The following is a 9,873-nucleotide window of genomic DNA, read 5'->3' on the forward strand; positions in this document are numbered from 1 at the left end:
CAGATCCCAGCCCGTCCTGTGGATCTATCTTCTACACGGGGAGGGCTCCCACATTTTCAGTCCCAGTTATAACCTCTTTTGGGGGCTCCAGACTCCTACATGCAACCGTCTACTTGACAAGCTCACTGAGATGTCCAAAAGATAACTCGACTTTCCCCACAAGCCTGCTCTTCCTCCAACTTCCTTCCATTTTCTCTCCTAAGTTCTGGAAAAAACCAACCCTGGGAGTTATCTTGACTATCGTGTGCCCTTGTACCTGGCACCCAAGGCACCAGTGAGTTCTACTGTCTTGACCTTCAAGATCTGTCCTGAGTGTGACCATGTCTACCTCCATGCCATGACCTGGACCCAGCCACCCCTTCATCTCTCTGGGCCCCTGAAGTAGCATCCTCATTGGTCTCCCCACTTCCACTCTGGTCCCCTAAAATCCATTCTCCTTACAACAGCTGGAGTGAGCTTTTAGAAACATCAAATGGCCTCTGTTTAAAACATCCACTGTTTGCCTTTGAACTCAGGACAGAATCCTTGTTTGTCACCATGTCTGTCGGGGTGGCTGGCCCGCCTGTGAGGTCTGGCTGGCTGTCACTCTGGCCCTCACGTCCCGCCACCCATCTCCGCACTCCGATCTTTCTGTTCCTCCAAAACTCGGAGCTCACTCCCATCTCGGGTTTTCTGTGCTCGCCGTTTCCCCTGCTTCAAATGTTCTTCCCCAGACATCCACAAGGCTATCTCCCCAACTTTATTCAAGTCAGAGATCAGAGAACTCTTTCCAGAAGCTAACCTCTCCTCTCTAGCCCCATACACCTGCTTTATTTTTCTTTATAGCACTAATTACCTGAGTTATGTTCCTTAAGCCTCTCTTTCATGTGGCCCGGGCCTCTGTTGTTCACTGCTACGTCCACAGTGCCTAGAACAGTGCCCAACACGTAGTAGGTGGCCTAAGGAAAGACTTGTCGAATGAAAGAATGGATGATGGACTGAAGCGCTGTCGACTCCCAGACCTCTAGATCTGAGCCCGCAGAGCCCCTCACTTCCTCCTCCTGCTGTCCTGCAGGGAACGAGCTCCTGCTGGCCGCCCTGCCTCCGTCCCCTGCGGCTTACCCTGACCAGAGGGAAGGTCTGCAGTCGCTTATAATCAGCCTCCTCTTTCTTCCCTTCTGTTTCTCCCATGATCCTTCCACTGTGGCCACTGGAGGGAGAGAGTGGGGCTTTCAGGAGGCGCTGGCAGGCAGTGAAGACACCCTGGGAGGTTTCGGAAGCAGGCCCTGCCAACTGGGTGGGAGCAGAAAATGTCTTTCCCCAAGGGGTGCTGTAGAAAACAGGAAAAACCAGGAGAAAGAGTTGGCTTCAAACCTATACATCACAAATTAGAAATGTCTCACTGACAGTGTGACACCTCCCCGTCTTAACTCCTCCACATCCTTTTCCAAATGGCCAGCAAGTCTACAGACGGGAGGATGAGTCAACACGAGCTGCTGGGACCGGTAAGAACACACTGGTATGCTGCTGTAAGCTCGCACTGTCATTATCAAGACAAATACCGACGATGGCGGGCCAGGCCGAGGGTGGAGCTTGAGCCGGCAATTAACAAACGCAGCAACCCTGCAGGAACACTAATGTGCGTGGCCCTTACTTCCCCGCACATGTGGCTAGAAAGTTAAATGTCAAGGTCAAGATTGATAATCCTGGGCTTATGGACAAGCAAGTACCTCCTTCCACAGGTCCCCGATCTATGGAAGGAACGGGAGCAGCGATGCTCCGTGTCCTCCTGGGCGTGCCCGGCTCCCAGCTTCGACCTCCCTGTCCCATCTGGCTGGTCAGAGGGTGTAAGGCCTGGGCATTAGTGCTGGTTCTACTGTTCACCAGCAGCGTGGCCTTGGGCCTCAGATGCCTCATCAGTAACACGGGGGGAAGTCCCACCTATCTCTTGGGGCTGTAAGAGATCAGATGAGACAATGTATGTCAAGCGGCTAACACAGGGCCCGGCACGTGGCCACATACATGAGAGAATGTGCGTGCATATGAACAGAAAGGTATAAAGCCTAATACATATGTTTGGATTTTTTTCTTTTCAGATCTAGTTATATATAACAGATGGGACTTTTCCTAAAGAGATGAGCCTGGATCCTAAATGTCTGGGAGCATTGCTAGAAATCCTGGTGTCTCTCGTTATTCTACAATTCAATTTATCCTGTAATTCAAAGGACTTTTTCATCTCAGAAGAAGTACTGATCTAGGGCACCTGGGTGGCTCAGTCCATTAAGCATCTGCCTTCGGCCCAGGTCATGATCCCAGGGTCCCGGGATCGAGTCCCGCATCGGGCTCCCTGCTCAGTGGGGAGTCTGCTTCTCCCTCTGCCTGTCCCCCCGGCTCCTGCTCAAGTGCTCTCTCTCTCAAAAATAAATTAAAAAAAAAGAAGTGCTGATCTAAATGCATACAAACCACCGTGCTATGAACCCTGTTTAACCATCCGTGCTGGACAAATACAACCCGATAACGTTCCTCCAGCATGTCTCATAGTTCCAAATAGGTTTGTTTCATGGCACAGCCACTAAAGCCGGAAGACGCCTAGCAGAGTAACTAACGGGCAGTGACGACAAGTGGCATCTGCTAGGTTTCCGGTCCCTAGGGCCCTGCTGCTGCAGCGACCCCGTGGGGAGGCCTGAAGCCGTTACTTTGTCAGCCCGAGGCCTCAGCTGGTGAGCAGCAGGGCTGGTGTCCGGCGTGGGCCCTCCTCACAGCGCCGACGCACGGGAGGCTCCCACGAAACCGGCCTCCAGCCAGCTGCCACCTGTGAAGTACACGTCTGATGTCTGGCCTGTCGTGACCACCGTTCTGACGTGAACTCAACCCCCGTGTGGCCGAGCGCTGAACTTTCTGTGCACTTTTTCCGGGCCGTGCCCTCCATTTTCTCCCTCTCTCTGATGCCTCAGAAGCCTTCTGCAGCCCACCCCCCGCCCCGCATTGGGTGGGCTCCCTCGCACAAGGCTGGAGCCTGCCTCCACCACCTGATTTCCACACGGCTCCTCTTAGCTCGTCAAGTCTGGGCATCTGGAGCACTCGGATATTAGGGATTTTTGTCTCTACGTGGAAGCCGGCAAACGACCAGGCACCACCTCACTGTACTTTCTGCTCGTGTTTCTTATTTCACAAAATCCAATGAATCCTTTGGTCTTTGCTCATTAATGTGAAGGCCAATCTCCAATTCCACCCTGTCCTCCCGGTTTTCACCAAGGCCACTTGCTTGCCACCCCCTCCACATTATCCAGGTGTGATGATCAAAGGCTAAGGGCTTTAAGGTTTGTTGACCTCCCCAGATTTTCAGCTGAAAATGCTGAACACTGGGTCCCCCTCAGCAGCTGCTGGGGCCTCTTCCTCCTAAATATTTCAATTCGATCCAATTCCTCCTCGGGGCTCACAAGTGCTGGCCTGGAGTGGCCTGGAAGAGAATCCAGAGGCGAGCGTGTACATGCCTGCCCTGGGGGAGGGCAGGGGCTGTGGCTGCTCAGAGCCTGTGGACCCGAGAATATGGAATCCTGATGAAACAGGACTCAAGAGGCCAGAGGTATTACCAAAGTCCATCCTTTAGGAACAAAGGGGGAAGAGCCACGGGGACAGGTATTTTTTGGAGGGGGGGTTGTGGAGACCCATGAGGCAGAGTATTTAGGCTTGAATGCCTGTTCTATAACCAAAGTGAATTCTACTCTCTCCCTTGCTTTGTAGCCTTGGGCAAGTAATTGCACCTGAGCCTTGGTTTCCTCCTCTGTGAAATGGGAGAAACCCATCTTCTCGTTCTTAGAGATCCACCACGAGCACCAATTAGAGGCCTGTGAGCATTAGGAAATGGCAAAACCCTGCACACGGTTCTCACTGCGCTGCTGCCTGCCACTAGCCAGGGCTTCAACATTACTCAAGCACGCTGATTAAGGACCACAGGTGCAAATGGCTCTTCCTAACCACTACCTGTACTTCTGGGGATCCAAAAGGGATGAGACTTAGAGAATAAAAAGGAACAGTTACAGATGATGTGCTTCCAAATACAGAAAGGCAGGAGAATCTTTTATGATGCTGTATCGTTATAGTCCAGCTATAGTCATTCAGCCGTGATTTAGAACCCGGCTGGAAGAACGCTACCAAAAATAGCAGACCCAGAGGTTTTAATAACCTTATCAATCTTCCATGCAAATGAGCGTGTGCCTGATAGCTCCAGGCCAGAAAGAAGTCCCATCAGGCCTAAAAGAGAGCCCTTTAATAATGCAAGTGTGAGCACGGCCAGGGTCGTTGAATCTCTTGGGTACCAGTTCCAGGATGTCCTGGTGCACCAAGCTGGTGGCAGCCGCGCCCTCCCTCCGCCCAAGGGCGCCTCCGCGAGCTTTACCCAGCCTCGCCCGTGTCTGCTGCGAGGCTTCCCCCAGGCAACAGGGGGCACAGACAGGGCTCTTCCTGTCATCGCCTTGGAACAGCCAGTGCCCCTGTCCTGCTATCTGGGCCTTGTTCTTCTGTGACACTGACCTCAGTCACAAGGTATTGTTTTGCTTCTGAAGCATTTCGGAAGAATCCTGAAGAGGGCTAGAGGATGGGGGAGAAATGAAGGAATTCTGGGAAATAAGGCCCAAAGTGTCTGCCAGTCCTCTGGGGGTGCCCCCAGCCACTCAATGCCCAGAACCCTCCTGGCCTGTGGACCTCGGGGCGCCCCTGGTAACCAGCCCCAGGATCCGAGAGATGGGAGGACACACTCAGAGCAGGAAGGGGCGGTGGTTGGGTGCAGGCTCCACAGGCAGGTCCAAGTTCACATCTCAAGTCTCAGACAAATGTTTCTCTCTCTAAGCTTTAGTTTTCTCATCTGGAAATTGGGATAGAGCATAGACTACCTCACAGTAAATGTCAGCTCTTGTTACTGGTGCACTCGGAGGGGGACCTGCAATGTCTTTCTTCATATGCCAGCTCACTAAACATTCAGCCAAACCAACCAATACTTACTGAGTTGTCACTCTGCAAACCACGGTATTAGCATGGATGGATGAAAGCCCCAAGGAAATTCTGTAGACCAAGTTGGGGCCAGCGTTAGTGGTGTGGGCACAGTGGGTTTTCACCTTCGTTGTTTCATCTCACCCCATAACAACCTGTGGGGGCAGCATCCACTCCCTGTTCTCAGATGAGGCACCTGGTTTCAGAGAGGTTTTGGGGCTCGCCCAAAGGTACACAGCCAGCAATGACAGAGCCGGGATCCAAACCCACACCTACTCTTCTAATTCTACCTTCTAGGCCTTTTCCCCAGTCACAAGCAAGTAAGAGACAGACAGAAATGCAAATAGCTTCAATTCTCAGCATCTCCCAGTCCAGCCACCTGTCCAGGCACACCTGCTTCCAGCCATGTCCAGGATACATACTTGTGTACCTCGGTCATCCTCCCACCTTTCCCGGCCACGTCTACCCTCTGCCTTCTGGCAAACACAGAGCAAAGCCGGCAAGGGGAGGAGAGAGGAGCCTAAGGGCCTGGGGCCATTCATCCAAGACGGTGGTGAGGTCAGGAAACACCACGGAAGATCTGGATTTCACAGATCAGCTTGGAAAGGGGGAAGCAAACGCAGGACTGCGTTTTTAAATTATGCTAAGCAAGAGCATTAAATACATTATCTATTATAAGGGAAGGTTTTAATAGTTAGAAGGAGATGGTTGCAGAATAAAAGTCCTCGGAAAAGACTGTTACCTTTCACACACGCATGCGTGCATGTGCGCACATGTGTGTGCACGCGGGCGCGCACACACACACACACAGGAAGTTGCTGCTGTTGGTGGTGTTTTTAACACTGCCCTTATTTTTTTTTCATTTTACTGAGGTCCAGTGAACACTTTTGCTGTGCCTTAGACTAAGCAGAGGGAGGGAAGACAAAGGAGGAAGAGAGATGGAGAGATGAAGAGATCAAGACATTTTCTTTATGTGTAACCTGATATAATAAACAATATTGACTCACGTGGTACCCCCTCACCAACATACCCAAATTTGGATGAAATACCAAACATGTTTGTCAAGCTACAAAGTACAGCAAAAAGTCATAATCATCACAGCTATTAGCTCTACACAAGAACAGATGCTTCCCACAGACAGTGAATTACGCAGTTTCCCACCCCCCCCTTTCCCACTCAAGAGAACAGATTTGAATGTAAGGGACTAAGAATGACATTATTACAGAAATAAATTGGAGTTAGCACTGATTATGGTTTTTATCATTCACAATTGCTCATTACTGGTGACATCTCATAACCAGTCACGACTTAGCAGTGTGTCGTGAATCCAGCCAATCAATCACCTGAGGCTGAAGGACTTAACTATTCTCCTGTAGATGCCCCAGAGCGCAAAGACCAGTGTCTGGCACATGGCAGAAGCCCATCAGATATCTATATTGTGGTTAAATTATATTTCATTTGCCCCCTGGGAAGGGAGAGGATCTATCAAATCCATTAAATATTTATTGAACACTGACCTTGAGCAAGGCAACAGGATGGGTGTCCTACATACAGGATCTTATTTACTGTCCACCACCCCCAATAACTCTGTTAGACAGGTGCTATTTAATCCTTAATTTTCTGATGACCATGATGGCTGAGAAAAGAAAGTGACATTCTACCCAGCTAACAAATGGAGGAGCTAGGATTCCCTCAGGTATATAGGACTTCAAGATTATGCCTTTTTTTTTTTTTTAAGATTTTATTTATTTATTTGACAGAGAGACACAGCGAGAGAGGGAACACAAGCAGGGGGAGTGGGAGAGGGAGAAGCAGGCTTCCCGCTCAGCAGGGAGCCAGATGCAGGGCTCGATCCCAGGACCCTGGGATCATGACCTGAGCCGAAGGCAGACGCTTAACAACTGAGCCACCCAGGCGCCCAAGATTATGCCTTTTCAACGACTCCACTATAAGCAAGAGACAGTCTCTGCTTTCAAGGAGCTTACAATCTTAAAGACCAAGACACACAAGGAACTAACTATGGATCATGGCAGAACGCAGTACGTGCCACAAGGCAGATGCAGACAGAGGGAGGAGGAGAATTTTAGAAGGGGCAGGGGAGAGGACAGCAAGAAAAGGTTGGTGATGGGGGCAGAATTTGAGTGGGAATCCTGGCAAGTGGACTAGGTGAGGAAGACCTACTGGACAGAGAGATGAACAAACACAGTGATATCCAAGCAGAAAGCTCAAGGCATTTTCTGGGAAAGTCCAACGGTCCAATTTGGCTAAAGGACAGAACCTGGCACAGGAGAAGGGAAAGAGAAGGCTGGGAAAAAATGCTGGGGTTGGGCTGTGGAAGTACAGAAGGGCTCTAAAATCTAGGCTTGAGAAGTGTGGATCTTTTTAGTGGGAAATGAGAAGCCCTTGGGAGGTCTCTTGGGGGTTGGTGACATTGCATTGTTTTCAGATAATTATTCTGGTGGGCTGGGTAAACAGAAAAGACTGGAGGTTGGGACACCAGTTAGGAAGCTAGAGCACTGGCTCAGGTGACAGGCATTAAAGACTTGAGCCAAGATGGTAGCTTCAGGAATGGAGCAGATGTGAGGGCCTCAAGGAGGCAGAATCAAAGGAAAGTGACAACCGCCTGAGTGCGAGGGGCATAGCAGAGCGAGGGAGGACGGCCACGCCACTGAGAAAGACAGGGCAAGTCAGGTAGAACGGAGGGACAGGTAAAGAAGTGAGCCAGTTTGATTTTAGAACTACTGAGTTTAAGTGGCTGGTGAGACATGCAAATGGAGATGTCTTGGGGCACCTGGGTGGCTAAGTCGTTAAGCTTCTGCCCAGGGTCCTGGGATTGAGCCCCGGGCTCCCTGCTCCTCGGGAAGCCTGCTTCTCCCTCTCCCACTCCCCCTGCTTGTGTTCCCTCTCTCGCTGTGTCTCTCTCTGTCAAATAAATAAAAATCTTTAAAAAAAAAAATGGAGGTGTCTTGTCAGGAGGTTATCACCAAATCATTGGGCACAGACGGAAAGCTACTGAGTTCAACCACCAGAGCAATAATAACTCACGCTACCCTCACCCCCGCCCCAAAGCATCCCTAACCGTGGAAGCCCAGGAGAAAGATCAGAGCAGATCTGGATTTGAGGGTCACATGAAGAAATGATGGCTGACACAAAGGCACTGGTGACACTTCTCAGAGGGGGAGAGCGTGGGGAAGTAAGAGACAGAGGAAGGGCAGTAACAAATACTAAATCCACACTGAACTAGACTCTTCATACTTCAATTCCTATTATCCTCAGAATTCCCCCAAGGAGATGCCCTATTGTATCCTGATTTCATATACACTCAGACTGGAGCCCAGGGAGGTTAGATAACTTGCTAAGGTCCCGTAATTGAGAATCCAAATTAGGTTTGCCAAGTTCTTTTCACTACACCCGGGAACTCCCATGGGTACATCCTCAGGGAAGCCTATAGCTGGGTCAAAGAATCACATCCTAGAACGGCAGAGTCGAAGAGGCCTTAGAGATTATTCAACCCAACTTCTATTTACAGATGGGGAAACTGAGGCCCAAAGAAGGAGCTGACCAGCCTGGAATCCTAGCACGTCACCAACTGTCCAAGTCAAGCGGTTTGGGCCAAGGCGATGGCGACCACCCGTCCAGCCGCGGGAGTGGGGAATTACTCCGCGAAACGTTGCGGGGAGGGGGGTAATCAAGGTCCTTGGGGGAGTCGGGTCGAGGAGGATGGGGGACCGCGCAGCAGGACGGGTGTGTGCGGGAAGGAGCAGCCCGCAGAGTCGCCACCGCTAATCTGTCACGGCCGAGTTCGCAGGTCCCCGAAGTGTGGGGGTTGGGAGGACCTGGGGCTGGGGACCAGCACGCAGGAGACGAGGTGGGGCCTCCGCGTTGGGCGAGGCCCCACCCGCCCTGCGACGCCTCTCGGCCCCGCTTCGGGCCGGCCCTCCCCGCCCGGCTGCCCGCCGCACCCCGGGGCCTCACCTGCTCCCGCGGGGGCCGGAGCCGGGGCCGCAGCTAGCGCACCCCCGCCAGGGTTGTCAAGGAGCGAAACAAGAGTGTCTTAGCAACAACAAGGAAGTCCTGCCCCCTCACCGGACGTTAACGGGAATTTCACTTTTTATTGGTGAATAAAAGTGTCCATCAATATTAAAGGCCCCTACAACGCAAGGCTTGGAAGGAAAAGGGCGTGGCTAGAGGCTAGGGAGGCGGAGCTTCAGTTATAGTCGTCTTAAGTGGGCCTGAGGAGCCCGGGAGGTAAGAAGTTTGCCTTTTAGAGAAATAAACTTTGAAGGGCGGTATTACCTTGGGCGCTTCTTTTAGCCATTTGAAATTACATATGCAATTTGTTGGTGTCCTGCCACTGAGATACTACTTCATTAGGATCTCAGAAGCCTAATAACAACTAGCATTACAAAAACTAGGCTTTGCAAGGAGTATTTCACTAGATTCTCACAGTTTTTTTAGATAGTGGTATTCGTAACCCCATCTGCACTGAGGTTCAGAGAGGTTAAGAAACGTGTTAAAGGAAAGAATCAAAGTGAAACTCCCTGAGGTGGAACCAGGTGCTCTTTCCACTGTAGCATATCCTCATATGACTTCCTAGTCCATAGGAGATGTTGTACTATCTAATTTAAAGACACAGTTGTCCAGAGCCCGCCTTTTCTTACATTTAGGAGGGAAAATTAATCCGAAAGTATTAGTACAGCTAGGGAAAAGGGAAAGGGGGGAAGAGAGAAGAACCTGCAGATTCAATTACTTGATTGGTGGATCAAAGGGTCAGTGGGTTGACTTCATAATTTCAACATTTACATTATCATGATGAAACCCCACTTCACGTTCACTGGCACTTACTGGGAACTCAGCCCTGGCCAGATGCTGGTCATTCAGAGAAGAGTAAGATGACCTTGGTTC

General features: G+C 50.8%; 1 protein-coding gene across 2 annotated transcripts in view; it reads right to left on the reverse strand.

The window, feature by feature from the left end:
- DNAL4 (dynein axonemal light chain 4) overlaps positions 1 to 9,044 on the reverse strand; it is an 11,978-nt gene extending 2,934 nt beyond the window's left edge. Inside the window, exons 1-3 of one of the 2 annotated variants that reach the window (XM_081822497.1) lie at positions 8,944 to 9,044; positions 4,981 to 5,040; positions 1,102 to 1,309 (exon numbers count right to left, since the gene is read on the reverse strand). In XM_081822497.1, the coding sequence (XP_081678623.1) occupies positions 1,102 to 1,170 (69 nt within the window). In that variant the 5' untranslated portion in view covers positions 1,171 to 1,309; positions 4,981 to 5,040; positions 8,944 to 9,044. The remainder of the gene's footprint in view (positions 1 to 1,101; positions 1,310 to 4,980; positions 5,041 to 8,943) is intronic. The other variant, XM_006747230.3, reaches the window with a different exon arrangement.
- Positions 9,045 to 9,873: the final 829 nt, after the last annotated feature.

The sequence above is a fragment of the Leptonychotes weddellii genome, chromosome 5 (assembly GCF_054177405.1).
Source record: "Leptonychotes weddellii isolate Sample4059 chromosome 5, ASM5417740v2, whole genome shotgun sequence".
Lineage (NCBI taxonomy): Eukaryota > Metazoa > Chordata > Mammalia > Carnivora > Phocidae > Leptonychotes > Leptonychotes weddellii.